Source organism: Haliotis rubra, unplaced genomic scaffold (assembly GCF_003918875.1).
Source record: "Haliotis rubra isolate DU_JTF1 unplaced genomic scaffold, ASM391887v1 Scf425, whole genome shotgun sequence".
NCBI classification, from domain to species: domain Eukaryota; kingdom Metazoa; phylum Mollusca; class Gastropoda; order Lepetellida; family Haliotidae; genus Haliotis; species Haliotis rubra.
This window is the reverse complement of record NW_025767108.1, coordinates 442,405-458,582: the sequence shown is the minus strand read 5'-3', so window position 1 is coordinate 458,582 and position 16,178 is coordinate 442,405. Positions and strand designations below refer to the sequence as shown.

The 16,178-nt window shown below is 40.9% G+C and overlaps 1 protein-coding gene across 1 annotated transcript; it reads right to left on the bottom strand.

Moving 5' to 3' along the window:
* Positions 1 to 204: 204 nt before the first annotated feature.
* On the bottom strand, positions 205 to 11,624 carry LOC124288801 (chitin synthase chs-2-like). The gene is made up of 14 exons (XM_046725329.1): positions 11,305 to 11,624; positions 9,962 to 10,409; positions 8,809 to 9,770; positions 8,492 to 8,597; positions 8,224 to 8,387; positions 7,996 to 8,075; positions 6,738 to 6,846; positions 6,349 to 6,502; positions 5,185 to 5,398; positions 4,260 to 4,460; positions 3,678 to 4,075; positions 3,143 to 3,526; positions 2,187 to 2,472; positions 205 to 1,724 (listed from the first exon to the last, which is right to left on the bottom strand). Exons 1-14 carry the CDS (start codon positions 11,622 to 11,624, stop codon positions 205 to 207), a joined length of 5,346 nt encoding a protein of 1,781 aa, XP_046581285.1.
* Between the last annotated feature and the right edge of the window lie 4,554 nt (positions 11,625 to 16,178).

The window sequence follows — 16,178 nt, the reverse complement described above, 5'->3', positions numbered from 1 at the left end:
GTGGATTAGCTTTAAGAAGCGGATTATAATTATCTTCAGGTTTGTAGACAATTAGTTTCGTTGGTGGAGGATTACTGCTGGGATTATTTAGCAACGAGCTAAATACATAAACAGAAAAACATACCTAAGCCAGCAAAAACAATCTCGACCAGAACTAATATGTAGGTTGCAAAAGTAACATCTAACAGTGCCACAATGAAAACCTCACACAGATGTGGTAGCATGAGTTGGGCTTTGAGGTGGGCTTTCACTGTTACCTTTATTCTCAAATTCAACAGATCCTGTGTCCGAATCTGTATTATCAGCGATGCTGTATATTCCGGTGTTCACTGTCAATTTTTTATCATTGTCCTCGTTAACGAAGCTTGCGTTTCCGACTGCTTCGTCCAGGAGTGAAGCCTCATGGTGATCATGAAAAGAGGTGTCCAGACTGGATTTGCTTGACCTCCTGGATGTGCCGTTCTCTACTGCGATCTGCACGCGCACAACGTTACCATTTGATGTGTCGTCATTCTCATGAGTACCATATTGGTTATCTGGCTTAGCAGATGTGTCGCTTTCAGCCACAGCACTAAGGTGTCCACTAAGACTGTCCTTCAATTTGCTCCATTTGGAACCATCTGTGTAGGGACGCCTCCCTCTGTTCCCGAGTATGATGCCATGACGTTCCTCTTCTACTTTGTCTAAACTGGTATGCGAAGAGGCCCTAGACTGCGCGAGGACCCCCTTGACAACACTCAGCCAAGGGTCATTATGATGGTGGTCATTTATTGTTGAGTGCATTCCAGATCCACGAACTATCCCAGCAATATGCTTCCACTTTTGAGCCTTTTTTAATACAACGCTTTTGTTTTGCTCAACACTCTTTATAGCTCTTTGGCTCTTCCTGATAGACTTCTTCCTCTTCTTGGAACTTCCCCGTTTGTGCGAGATATTCTCAACACGTTCATTTTTTAAATCATCAGCAAGCTTCAGATACCTATCCATAAATGTGTGTGCAAGATTTCCGGCTTTGTGCTGCTGCTTTCGCCTTTTCTTTGTAATTCGCAGCACTGTCTTCCTTCGTCTGGGTCTTGGAGTGTCATCGGTTGTCATGCTGCTGTCATCATCCAAGCTATCCATTGAGCTTATTGACGTCACTGATCTCGTGTCATCATCATCGCCATAACTCTGCATTGATTTCACTAATTCCAGCTTATCAGATATGTCCATAGCAGCTACTTCCTTCTGATTCAGCCTCATGCAGTTTACTTCTGTAGAAGATATTATATGCAGGAACGTGCCCATGCGATGGAAGAACATTGCAATGAACTGGATGAGCAAACCAATACCGAATATCGCCATAAATATAAGGGAGAACGGTTCGATCGTGAGTGCAGTACCACTTTCAGACTTGCATGGAAGTGGTATCGCCAGTCCTTTGCCGTTACTCTGGGCATTTGTGTACTGTAGAGCGAATATGATAACAACAAATAAGGCATTCAGAATGAAAAACATTAGACTCATTTTGTTCCTCAAATGGATAAGGTCTCGTTGCATCTTCTGCTTGAGCTCTTCAGTACTCTGCAATGGGTAAAGGTACCTTTCAATGAGATCTTTCCAGAAGCGTATCTCTTCCTGACCAAGGTATCGAGTCCGACCATGTCCAATGTCTGGATCAGAAATCCAGTATGGGGAGTACTCATCATTATGGATATGCATCTCCTTCTCATACAAGGGATTATCTGCAACATTTCAAAATTTGTTTTTGTAGCAACAAATTTGATTAAATAGGGACTCAATGAAAATTATATTTTATGAAACTGTAAACAATTGTTTGTCATGTGATCTCGCTCAGGTTATTGCTCCGTTTTTGTATGTTCTACTAATTATCCCCACAGAGGCAGCGACTGGACATCGACAGTGTGGTCATAAAGTTGTTACAGAAGTACTCGTAAGTTCAAAGGGAATTTTCAAGATACAAACGCGCAAAGGAACGTAATCGTCCTAACGTTTGGATTGATCTTGCCAGCCAAAAAGATTATCAAGAAAAGAAGTTAGAATAATAAAAAGTCATAATGTTGTTTATCCGTGAAGACTGTGAAGTGTATTAAGATAAAGCGGCAGTTTCTGTATTGTATCCGTTTGGGGAGTTTCACTGAATGGGTAGCCATATTTTAGGGATAAAGGCGTCCGTAATTACTCACGTCTTATCACGCCTTCGGTATTGAGATTGTTCTGCAATGTCTCCTGCTGAAGAAAAGGTGCCGGCGTGTCCAGGTCGTAGGTAATGCCTTGTTCGTTTGTGACCTGTATCGACGGAGATAATGGACTGGAGGCCAAGCCATTCTTAATGCTATGTATTGACGTTTCAAGCTGCTCCAGTTTGTCAAGAACGGCCCCAAATTTACTGGCGGTGTTGTCAACCTGAGGCCGGGGACAGCAGATGCACTTGAATAGGTTTCCAAAGGAGAAGCCATAATCACTATCCACCTGTAAATTAAATAGGTTTCATATAGTTAATATTGAGGCAACCTTATTGTGTTTAAGTAGATTTAATGCTTCATTAAGAATGGATTAAACTTTAGATTGAGCAGCCTGGGTTTTACGATAATTGTATATGCAACAGGATGGAGGACACAAAACTAGTCTTTAAGCAATGTACCTATGTAAGGTAATGAAACCAGAGTTTTGACGTAATTAACCATTGCTTTAACGTCTAGACTATCGAACAACACATTAGACAAAAATAAATATCATAAAATAGAATTTCAGTATGTAAGGAAAGTCAGTTCTTTCAGTTGAAATACCCCATCGCCTAAGCTGGAACTAACATTTCGCATTATATATTCACTGGTTAACCATGAGAGTAATTGAATCCACTGACAGCCTGACGTTGTACTTGCATTGGTTTGATTTTGACCGGCTTAGAAAGCAACGTCTTCATACATCATATATATACTCATGGAATCGAAAAAGGGAACACATGAAAGTACAAGTGTTCCTTTATTCTTTTCCAGGTTTCTTCACAAGGTATGTATTTCACTGTGGGTGAAATTCTGGGAATAAATAAAGGAACACTTGTACTTTCATGTGTTCCCTTATTCGTTTCCATGAGTATATATTCTTTCGATTTCAAAGTCCGAATATAGTTTATTAGTACCTTATCATCATTGCTAAAGAGATTGATAATAGACTGGAAACGACCAGATTTCAGCTTTTTCTTTTCCTTTTTGGCCTGGGCCGCTTGGGTTGGTTGTATCACCTCTCTTGTGCCCCAGGAAACCACATGCAGGTTGCAGATAGAGTAGATCATCAATAGCATCGACATACTCGGAATTGCCATGAAATATAGAGCACCATGCGCTAGGCAGGTGATTTCCATGGGGTGCATTATTGCTGAAATGATGAATACCCCAACTACAAATATCATGAATATAGTTGTCGGGGCGCAGATTCCCTCCCTCTTCATCTCCAGTGCTAATCCTACAGTCACCAGCATCATTACCAGGGCGTACATCCCTGAGAGGATTGCAGCAATTTTCAGCTGAAACATACAAAGTGCCATTAGTTATGACCGATTCAAGAACGTTAACGTGTTATGCACGCATTTCAAAACCCTTTTAATTGTTTTCCTTACTTTTGGAGATGCTTTTCTTTCATTCGCAAACATTTTCGTTATGCTTCAGCCTTTTTACCTGTATGTTTGACTTGCAGCAGAAACAGACAAGTAGGAATATTCCTATTGGAACCATATTGCAGAGAAGAGAATCCAGCAGGTCGAGTTCAGGAAAGGCCGTGTTGATAGCGCCCACGATCAGGAGGAAGATCGTGCCGGGGGTAAGGAGCGAAGACACAAACAAGAGCAGTTGGTACAACATGTATAATACAGATACGTTCTCATTGACCTTGATGATACTGCGCCAGTCATACAGTAAATCCATGATGTTAGCCATGGTTGAAGGCGACCACCGTCGTCTCTGGTTATAGAACTCCTTGAAACCTTCTGGGGCATAGGTCAAAGCATCTGCGGCTGCACAGTACTCCACTCTGTAGCCTTGTTGGAGTAGCAGTGTACACAGCCATCGGTCCTCGCCTACAGTCGGGATGAAAGAGTATACCCCCTGATTTATCCAGGTATAGTAACCTTCGTATTAATCAATATTCGGATTGTATATATACTTATAAGCTTTGTAAGACATCTCAGACAAACATTACTCTTTTTCGTTCTTTAAGTATAATTTTCTTGCGGCATAATCAGTATTCTAGACAGGTCTTGCCTTGATCATATTGGACGTAGTGTCTCGCTTCGCTCGCCAAGGTAGTGTACTTTCTCATCATGTTGTCGTCCATCAAAGCTGAGGCCCGGAACAAGCTGAAACATCCAGGGCTACACAGGACGCACCCTGTCATATGCTCTGTTGCCTTCTGTAACCAATGGCTTACGGCGTACTCAAACTTCTGGTACCACACCATAGGACCTATAAGATGTCGGGAAATCTTAGTTCAGCTCATCATTTTACGCAGTAACAATTATTTCTAGCTTGTAATTTTGACATATTCCATCGAGATGAGTTTACTGTGCATGTGTAACGATCTTCATGACGTATCTTTAATGATGTTAATGTGAAATATTAATATATTGTCAAACTTTAAATAGGAATAAGACCTATCTTCATTAATACATTCCCAGCGCTGAATAGCTATCATGTATATTGTGAGCAATTTCACTTGTTTGTTATATCAGTCCACATTGACTCAAAGCATTGATCATTGGTCAAGCTTCACAAACCTCCTACATCCAACAATGCATAATAAATCTATAAACATGTTCAAACGAAAGAGATTGATCACTGAATCTATCGTTCTTGAGTATGTCAAGAGTGTGACCATAGAATCATTTTACCTGCATGTACCGAAAGCATAGCCGCTGGATCATACTGGCATTATATGTGCAGCATGTAACAATGAATTCACGAAGATGTATATGCCAAGAGTTGGACCATATTTTCACTTTTAGCAACATATGCCGTAAGTGGGACCACTGATTCATATACCCCCATTTATACAGAAAGTGGGCCCACCTTCTCATATATATCCGTATATACCTAGAGAGTGAATACCGTACATAAGTTTTGTTTACTGCAAACATATTAATGTAAGTCAGTCTTTGTACAGTACGTGGTGAGAAAGAACGGTTCTGACCAGTTCCAATTGGATGGATGCGACCACATGCTGCTCCCACTTTTTCGTTCTTTTTCATTCGGTCCACCAGGAGCTGCACAGCAGAGGGTTTGAAGTCGACGTCTCCATCAAGGGCCAAAATGAACGTGTTGTCCGCGATTGTCTGTTTCCTACGAACATCTGGTAGTGGTTGCCCCACCAGTCGATGGCCAAGTAAGTAGTACATGTACATCACCTTGAACAGAACAACCTTCTAATTGTACGCATCGTGGCATGAGGTCTGCGCACCAATATAGGTCTTGGAATTTATCTTATTACATGCGCCACAAATAAAGTAAGGGATACTCGGTATAACAGTAAAATGTCCAAAATTGTAAGAGATATTTGTAGAATACTAATATGCTATTGCGAAACACATTACAACTTGTAGTGAAAAATGACAATTGATGCTATAACCGCTTGTAATCTTAACGGAAGATATAATGTGAAGTTGACGTTTTTGAATCAGCAATTAATGTGTAATTAGGGCCCCGTTTAGTCAAACATGTTTTCACTAACTGAGGCATACGTCTTGTGGGCCTCCCAAGAGCAGTTTGCGGGAATCTGTCCCCGAGCAGCACCTGGCCAAATTCAGACAGATAGCCATAGTATTCTATGGATGTTCTGATTCTGGAGGTGAGGATTGATTGTGCAACGATGGTGAGAAAAGGCGTCAACCCACACGCCTTGCAAACGGGCCAACAATGGGTGTGAGTAAGCTGGCTCGGCAGAACTGTCCAGTCACACGATCTTGCACAACATGGAGTGTGGTTCGCTCCGTCATGACACCCTTCACCAAAACTTGTAAAACCTTGGCACGTGACTAGCGATGATTACCACAGCTTCGACGAACAACGTTGTGTACACCATTGTCGTCTGTTGGCAATACGACGATTTGTAAGCGGCGGTACAACATATGGCCGTTGAGCATTGTAACGTGTTGGCGATTGCGAGTGGGAAGTTACTGGTCCTGGGCAGTTGTTATATCAACGTTCGTGCACAGTGTAGTTGTGCTTGGAATTAACATCTATATTTCGTGATACCCGCCGTTTTTATGAAGATATCGAAAAGAATCCTCAAAATATATTGAATTCATTCACAGATACATATAATGCATGATACCTTAAGTTTCTTTAATACTGTTACCTGACTCCATCGCTTCTTGTGACGTATTTTCGCTTTGTCCTTCATGTGTATGAGCAGCTTGTTTTGTCCTGGTAGTGTCCACTCAAGTCTTCCTCCGTATGGCGTTGGGTATTTAGTGGGTGGGTCCATTTTAACTTGAGCTTTATGAACGTTGCTGGTGTAAGATATCAATGCTTAGAACCTGAACTTGCAAAGGTTCATCAGGTACAAACAGATTCGCGAATCAGTTCAAAATACAACCTGTTATACTCCATACTTTTACCATAAGACACTGGTTAGCCAACTGTCGCATTAAGCCGACACCTTATTATTTGTATTACAATTGATATGAACCACGGTTACTTTTTACGTAAAGATATGATAAAGGAAGGGTGAAGAAGAAAACTAACCTTGCTGCAGTACTGATAATGTTCACTAGACTCTTCACGAAGTTGTTGACGTGAAATTCGTATTCATCATCTTCGTGAGCTTCAAACGCATCGTCAAAGAAAATGTGGGCTGAAATCAACCAATAACTTTAATGGCGTTATCGTCGCAACAGTATGTTTTAAGTATACTAGCCACATAAAGAAACTGTTCCTTCAGAACTGGAATACAACACAAAAAAGACGAAAGGATGTAGACACTTGATAAGCTGAAGTATCGGGCCACAACAACATTTCAAAAGAACATGAACAACATCCGTAACGATGACGTCAGAAGTTCAAAATTGAGTAGGGGGTCACACGTCGAAATCACAGTCAATAACGGGTATGACCATCATGCGCGTGAAACACAGCAGTGCATCGACGACGCATAGATGCTACCAAATGAACATTGAAGGCTTGGGGAATGGTTTGGGACGTGGTCACTGCCGTCTGGAACCTGTGTCTGAGATGAGTCTCCCGAATCCATCTGTCCTGTCTTTGCGTCGTTACTCGGGGACGCCCAGAACGTGGGTGGTCGGCGACGTCATTACTGTTTCCATAACGCCTGACCAATGCAGATATCGTGTTACGATGGCATTGGAAATCTGCTGTCACCTGTTGTTGGCTCATGCCTGCTCGAATCATTTCAATGGCTTCATGACTCATGACTTTGAGCAGATGTTAATCTTGTTATGTTGTGCATGTGATTTCTCATGTGAATTTGTGAACGTTTGAATGACCAAAGATCAAGCTTGCGACAGTGACATCAATTTCTGAGTTTCACATGTTGTGTGCAGCTGCACAGGCTGCACGTGCAGTAACACATTACAAGTCCATAGGCCACCATCAATGACGTCACTTCGCCTGGCACCTGCATGAGCGTTTGATTGTCTCCAATACTTGCTATGTTCACACCTTTATTTATGTATGAAGACACTGTCTGAATATCTTTATATTTTCTTTATTTTTCTTTACAGTTTCTTTATGTGGCCAGCATATTATTATTTATTGTGACAGACAGCTTTCATAAACTAGAACGTGCACACAGCACAATGATATCCTACCAGAGAAACGAGTACAAATTGTGTGGGTATTGTTTTAAATTGATCTTTAAATGGGATCTTACGACCAGCCCAATACTGGTATCATTCATGAAAACTGTTGGCTGTGAACACAGACACACATTAAGTGTGACTGATGCTGCTTTCATTACACAATGTGCCAATATAGTATCACGTACCTTCAAACTCATAATAATCTGGATCATAAACGTCGAAAAAAATATATGCATGTTTCCTTGTACATTGGTCCAGGTCCAATCTGAAACCATGGCACAAGAACGATAACATATCAAAGAAATATTCAGATATTCAGATGAATATTATGCATTACGAATAACATGTGATTTGTTGTAATATCATGCCAAACCGTGCTTGATACAGAAGTATCCGCCGGACGCTATACACACCTGAAGACGGATGTTAACATCTGTACCATTTCCTGCTCTGTCTCGTGCCACATAGTTGCACATAAGTAGATCATGGGTGTCACATCAGTACGGAGAGAACCGCGTGTCTGCAGAGGGTTTCCAGTTTCTTCCCCATCTACAGACTGGAAGATATGAAGGCCGCCCTGTGTGGAAGAAATTGATCATTAACCGAAAAAACTGGTAGTTAGAAAAAAGTAACATATGTTGGTGTTTGATAGTGTGTGTTAAAAAACCCATCGAAGCATACCTCCTTCTTAATATTCTTTTGTTCTCGGTCTTTGTCATCTCTCCGCCTGTTGAGGATGAGGGACTGCTCCAGGAAGAGACCGCAGTACAGTGGCTGTATGAATAACCTGGAAACCCAACAGATGTAAGCATACAGTGGACCGTACTTCCATCAACAGGAAGAATGAAAAGTGACGAAGGGAATAAATCCTTTTCAACCGATGAGAGAGTGGATAATCACTATCAACTTAGAACATATAGATGAAACTGTATTGAAAGTATACAGCATAATTACTTGTTTGTGTTATTATGTCAGAACCATAGATGACTTAAACCTACCTTTCTGTCTGTACAAGCCGCTCCACCCGAGGAAACCAGATATGCAGTGTGATCCAGATGAAGGAGAACCACCAGGCTACAGCTACGGGAAGCCAGTAATCGGTTGTCAGTTTCGATAGGTAGTTTACAGAGAGTCCATGGATGTCACATGTCCAGAACATCTCTGAAGGCAGGGCAGTTATCCAAGAACCAGTGGTGTCTGATTTCCATGTCTCGCAGTCTGCTATGAGAGTCCCTACCAGGATAGGCATTGAAAGGACAAGAGGAATTGCAAAGCCCCCAATCTGCAGGAGGATTTTGCAAGAGGTCTTGGCAAACGTATAGCAGAGCAGACAACATCCAATCTGCACGAGCATCACCCAGAAGGGACTCTGAAAATATTCAACAGCCTCTACGTTCACTATTCCATATGGGTTTACCAGATGCGGACATTCATGTGCGCCATCGTGTCCCAAATAGTAAAGAGCCTTCACACATGAAATATTGAGGTCGCTCATTATGACTGTCATTACACTCAGCGTGAGTATAATCTTCCAAACACTGACAATTAAGTACAACTTAGTTCTTTGACGTCGAATGCCTCGTTTCAAACTTCTGAGTTTGTTTCCAAGAGCTCCCAATCTGTTATAGGTGTTCACATAATTTTCCCACCATCCAAAGGAAACCAAGAACAGAGATGTCGGAATAGCCCATGTTTCATGGTAAAATGTATCAGAGAAAAAATAGTTCCTCAGTGGCCACAAAAGGAGCACAGAGAGTTGCACGATTACACACAGGAAATCTATCAGAATAACGTGGAACTTGCGACCTCCTGGTTCTTGACCATCAAAAAGCTTAAGTACAGCTGGTAGGAAAGCAACACCCATCATGAGTACCATCCCTCGGATCGCATCAAGTGATGGAAGCACTTGGAAGGAGAAAATACAGACTCCAGCCGTGTGGAGAGTCTCAGGAATTATCACCTAAGTAGGAAAAGTGTATTGTATGAAAAAACAATCTTTCAAAACGTTTTTGCTTGATCTTTACGTACCTTCTAAGCCTATGAATACTAATGAATAATCTTGATATTATCTGAAAGGTTTTCTCTGTGAAAAGATATCGTTGTCGATAATAACAAGTTTTTGAGGACACAAGGTGATATTACTGTACTTACTGTAAGTGTAATTTTGCATGTTGGATTTCGTGTGCTTTTGAAACATGCCCTCCAAGAACACTTGATGAAAGTGAATATATATGGTGCTATGATGACAATTAGGAGTGCCCACAGCCAGCGTATCTCCACGTTCTGAGATGGTCTGAATACTGTACCATTCATCCTGTCTGGGGGAGCTCTTGCACAGAAAGTGAAATGCTCATCGTCGTATGTCTCACAATACAGCGTGACGTTCACGTAAATGTTTGATGTAATGAGAAGAAGGGTACTTTTGCTGATAACGGTCAACACGAGGACACAGACAGACAAAAACATCCCCACTCCAACTTTGACACCTTTCCTCAGCTTGTTAACAGTAGCGTCATCCAGTGACGTGTCCTTCTCTCGAGATATTATCCGAAACACATCCCATGTTCGCCAAGGTGCCTTCCGGTCCATACTATCAAGACTGAAACACATTTAGACAGAAATGTACCCACGTCCCAATATACATATAAACTGATGATTAATATTAAGACATTTGCGTGATCCGTTTTGCCAGTGTGGTTAGGTAACCTATTAGTTTAAAGAGTTCTCGTTCGTCACATCAATGTCCCGTGTTCGATTCCACACATGGGTAAAATGCGTCAAACCCTGAATCTGATGCCGAAATAGTGCTACATGCTGTGCAAAACCCGAAGTCACTCATTCCATAATTCAGAGTGATAGTAATCAATGTCATGATCCAACTGTAATTCCATTTTGATGAGGGGTAATGTGGATAAATACACGCATATGCATGAACATTGGGTGTAATCGAAATATTAGATAATGTTTTGAACAGGCTTCTAGGTTAAACTTGGTCACCGAAGTCACTATTAGTCCAAAACACAACTATGCTGACCGTATCAAATATATCACAGTTTCATTTTTAGCCGTCAACAGACACGGGTGTTTACTTTTCTTTTTGTATTTTATGTTTTATTTAGTATTATATGTTCTGTTTTAATGTGTCCAAAAATAAACGTCAGGTTCTTGCTTAGAAACACTTGAAAATATATGTAAATGTAAATCTCACATGGAAGACACATGGTAGTTACTGTCCACCCAAGAGCGAAAACAAGCCATATTGTCGGTGTACACATATTTCTTAAAATGAGGTTTTCTCAAAATGCAAATGGAATATTTGTTGGTGACGTTTGCTTTCAAAATATTTATATTTGCTATATGAAAAGGCAAACAACGATCGCCGAGATTCTTCAGGAATCGAAATTTGTTGCACGAAACGTTTATATTAACGGCACATGATTAAGAACGCAATCAGTAAAGGAAGGTGTTCCACAGTCGCGGTTCGCTAGTCTCACCTGGCACAGCTATCTCTTTTCCCACTTCTTCCTGGCACTGAGCGTCGCAGAACTGACTCGTTGTTCTCGTTCTGGTTAACATCATCTTTGTCAGTGTTTCTGAACTTGATGTTGTCGCTACTCGTGTCACTGCTGGCACCCTCTTGCTGGTTACCTCCCCCCTCTATAGTGGCATTAAAACCAGGATTGTCAAGCCCTCCCGGAAACGTTTCTCGGTCCGCGCTGACAAGTTCCTCTTTATCCCCGAGATTTTCTGGCAGTGCCACTGGTCGGTCAACTACGAAGCCATTTGGAACTGGGTCGGTCTTAGATAGTTCCATCTAAAAGGTGTAGGAACAATATTATTAATAAGTGATAGCTGACACAGTGAAGCATCCTCCATGGCTCAAGTATACAATTACCTACCGCTATAAACAACTACCGCTGAATTCTGTACAGATCTGTGCTAAAACTTTTCAGATCGAATGCCAACATTCAGGAATGAAATATTAATTGATATTGTGCCCGTAAAGCCACGCCACGTATGGCTAAGACTTTTGTATATGCAGTTTAATCTCATTAGGTTGAGTCATGAAGCAGCCTCCGCCTATTTATACAATAACATGGCAGAGATGAGGAGTAATATTTCACTTTACTCACATTCCCATAGGCTTGCCTGAGCCTGTCTTCTATGTTCATTGTATGTGGAAATATACATTTAGGAACATAGCTGCAGAAGTGATATATTCAAATGCATACATTGACATCCAACATGACATTTGGAGGTGAATATTGTCCTTCAAATGGAACTGGAAGCTAGAGTTCCAGACCTGACAGAGATGAAGGGGTGTTTACCTTCAGAGCAAACACTATATACAACAACGGAAAAACGTCAGATGTTGCTCATACAAAGTGTCGGAAAGGAGCGGTGAAATGTAGCTCCACGGGAGGAGGAATCCATATGAGGGAAATACACGAGAGGGATAAACCATGTGACGGAGATGAGAGATAAGGCGATGAGCGAGTTTACAGGCTGCGATAAAGGAATTCAGCAAACAGTAGTGTGTATGTAACTAATGCGCATCTATATAAACAGGACGGAGACTCCTTCCTAATTAGGAATTTAGTTTTACATGGTAAATGGCACACTTGATAAGACATATTTCTAAGTCGACATTAGACACTAAGTTAGGTGGTTATTTGCATTGCTGTCTAGATATATATTTATATGCGGCAACCTTCTTGGTGAAGGATATCTCAACTTACCTCATTCAGAACTAGTCCCTATTCTTTTCACAGGCTCAGATATCACAATATATTTCTTTAAAAAACACTGAAACGATTCCAGACACAAGGAAGCACAAATATTCTGCTCCAATAATCTATCTTTGATAGTGCTTTGTTTCTATACAGCGGCTTTCAATAACAGTTTTACATGGTGTTCGACCATACGAACCAGCAACCAGTATCAGAATAGCGTGGTGCTCCATTACATGACACACCTACCAGTATCTAAATTAGGTGACCAAGCCTACAATTATCAGAATGACGTGATGTTCCATCATATCACACACCTACCAGTATCTAAATTAGGTGTTCACGCCTATCAGAATTACATGGTGTTCCACCATATGGCAGACCTGCTAGTACTAGTATCTAAATTACGCGGTGTTCCACCATATGGCAGACCTACTATTACTAGTATCTAAATTACGCGGTGTTCCACCATATAGCAGACCTACTAGTACTAGTATCTAAATTACGCGGTGTTCCATCATATCACACACCTACCAGTATTAGAATGACGTGGTGTTCCATAATATCACACACCCCCCAGTATCAGAATGACGTGGTGTTCCATCATATGACACACCTACCAGTATCTGAATTATGTGGTGTTCCATTATATGACACACCTACTAGTATCTAAGTTACGTGGTGTTCCATTATATGACACACCTTCCACATTTAGAATTACAAGGTCACGCCTACCAGTGTAAGACATACGTGATGTTCCATCATATGACGCGCCTACCAGTATCAGAATGACGTGGTGTTCCATCATATCACACACCTACCAGTATCAGAATGACGTGGTGTTCTATCATATCACACACCTACCGGTATCAGAATTACGTGGTGTTCCATCATATGACACATCTACCTGTATCTAAATTAAGTGTTCACGCCAACCAGTATCAGAATGATGTGGTGTTCCATCATATGGATTTTGTTAACTGTGCTATGTGAAGGAACACCGTTTATCATTGATATCGGTAGCTGTGGTATGTTGAGGAACACTGCTGATGGCTGACACTGGTGGTTGTGTCATACGGTGAGACGTGAGACCATTATAGACCTGCCGATAGATTCTATATCCATTTTCTAACTGATATCACCAAAGAAGTTCATAATACCGTGTGCATACACACAATGGCTAACTAATACGGTCACTGGTGAAGGGTAGTTGGACTGCAATGCGAATGGGCGGCAATCCTGTGTTGTCTACGGGCGGGTATTGGTCATTATACGCCTTCTGGACCTCCCGTATTTACTAAGTGGGCGAGATCCACACACATTCCCCTTTTATCCACGTATGGTCGAAGATACAGATATCCGACAGAGCGGTGATTAAGACCGTGAATATGGTCTACTACTTGTGTCAACAGGTGCAGGAAGGCCATCTCAGCGGCAGGCGTAATGCAAGTCAATGTACAAGGGATTGGGTTTTCGCCCACGTTAAGAAAATAACACACGTACAGAGACACTTCGTTATTGAAAGCAGTGTTGTTTTTCAACAAGGACATTAGCGACATATAATGTATCTAGAATCATTATGTATCACTCAGTCAAATCAAAACTAAGTGTCAGTCTCTGAGGAGAAATGTTGATAGTTCATTTAACACACGAAACCTTAAATAACAGGATACAGATATTACAACCGACTACCTCTCGCAATCCTCAAAAACTCCGAGAAAGGAAATAGGATGATAACACCATAATCCTCAACTGTCTAATTGTAAATATTCTAATTATCTCTCTACCTTAATTTTATTCAGTAGGCACAAGTAATAAAAAAAAGTGTTATGTTCAGGAAAAAAATGATTTTAAAATCAATACAGTACACAAGATAGGCACAACAAAATGTTGTGGTGTACTCGAAAATCATAGTCATTACGTATAAAGCAACGCGGGCAATTAGGTAGATATAGCATGAGTTACGAAAATATGCACGTTTTAAAATGTATTTCTGTATACATAACATTAAGATCAAGAGAGAAACTCGTAATAAGAACCCGTCTATCGGAACATGATACGACATCAACAAAATGTAACAGGTGAAGGTGACTAGGGGGATAAAGGAAGACCATATTCGAAAGGAGTTGCGTTCTTCTCGAAATATAATTATCTTTTCTATCCAAATGTTAACGGAACGTAATAGGTTGGTTTACACATGTCCTTATCAGAATCATTTCTCCCAGGCCTCTTCACACACCCAAACTGATCAGTTGTTCCACATATGGTGTAGCATCACCCAGTGTCCCTAAATACCTACAGAATTCATTTATACGACTGGTTACCCACGATAAAGTAACCTCAAATCTAGTGGATTATTGAGTCAGGTACATTGTGGTATATTTCTACTTACTTGCACCATGGTCTTCATTTCATTTGTTATCTCTATATCCTCTCCAAGTTTTTCCACGAATGGAAACCTTTCCTTAAGCGAATTTCTCGACATTGTTTGAGTGTACGCAGAAAAAACTGTATCGTTGTGAATACGTGGTCTATCACCTCTTACCTTACTAGTTTACCCAACCTACAAATCTCCAGTATACCGGCTTTATTCAGGCTGGCGGCCACAGTTTATATGCAAATACACGCGGACAAGATGTAACATTCATTGTGAAGAGACCATACACTGAAACACGTGGAATTATAAGGATGGATGTTTTCAAACTAGCCACTTTCGTAAACCATTCAATTTGACCTGAAAATCGCAAGTAAATAAGTTTCTTTCGAGTAGGCACGTTTTCCTTGTACAACAAACAAAGGCAAGGCCCTGCCTCTTTTCCGTCCACGGGCGTAAAGTGGAATAGAGGATGCGTTTTCAATGACTGTTGTGTCGCACTATGGAATTTTCATACGTGACAAAAACAATCAGGCATTATTGTGGGAAATGCTATCGAAATATATCACTTATGTAGTATTTGTAAGTTATAACGTTGCTATATTGTGTTTTAAAGCTGTATTCCTCGAATGTGCCCCGATGAGTCTTGGAATGACAACTGGTACCGGAATAATTGTCTATATTTCCTCAGGCATGTATTTCACTCAGACTCACCGAAACTACCCCGTAAATATAAACTGAAAATAACAGCCCTGAGTCGCCCAATTCAAGTCATGTACTACCGTCAGCGAGTGTTTGTCTTTCACAGAGTTTCATCACAGTGCTAGGTAACCTAAAAACAAAGTGTCTGAATAACAACTTCTGTTTCAGAAGAATGTGTCGCAAGACATGGTACAGAATATAGGGGGCTGGTGGAGGAATTTTGGCGGACACATCATGTGTCATACATGAGAGGGATTAATGAACAGATTTAGAGACCTGGATCCTCGTGGGGCTGCTCTGAGATGCCTGACTTGCTTTCTTTCTCGACTCGACGAACAAACATGTTTCGATACAAAATGTTAATACTTCTAAAATTTGCATCAGTATTAGTTTATTGAGATCATTCTTTTGAATTTAAATGTGGCACATTAATCCCAACAATCGCATGCGTCTTCTCTTCCAAGTGATGTTCAAGATGGATTTCAACAGTTACATCTCAGTGATGTTAAGATCATTGCCCCTTTGATAATCTAAGAATCATATCTTATGGATCGCTTACACT

What these genes read in the sequence shown, in the direction of transcription:
- LOC124288801 (XM_046725329.1), bottom strand. Translation starts at nt 11,624, where the DNA reads ATGGAACTATCTAAGACCGACCCAGTTCCAAATGGCTTCGTAGTTGAC. An exon ending in ACAAGAAGCGATGGAGTCAG is followed by an intron (nt 5,399 to 6,348) that starts GTAACAGTATTA and finishes GTTCTGTTCAAG; the next exon opens with GTGATGTACATGTACTACTT. An exon ending in TACCGAAGGCGTGATAAGAC is followed by an intron (nt 1,725 to 2,186) that starts GTGAGTAATTAC and finishes GAAATGTTGCAG; the next exon opens with ATAATCCCTTGTATGAGAAG.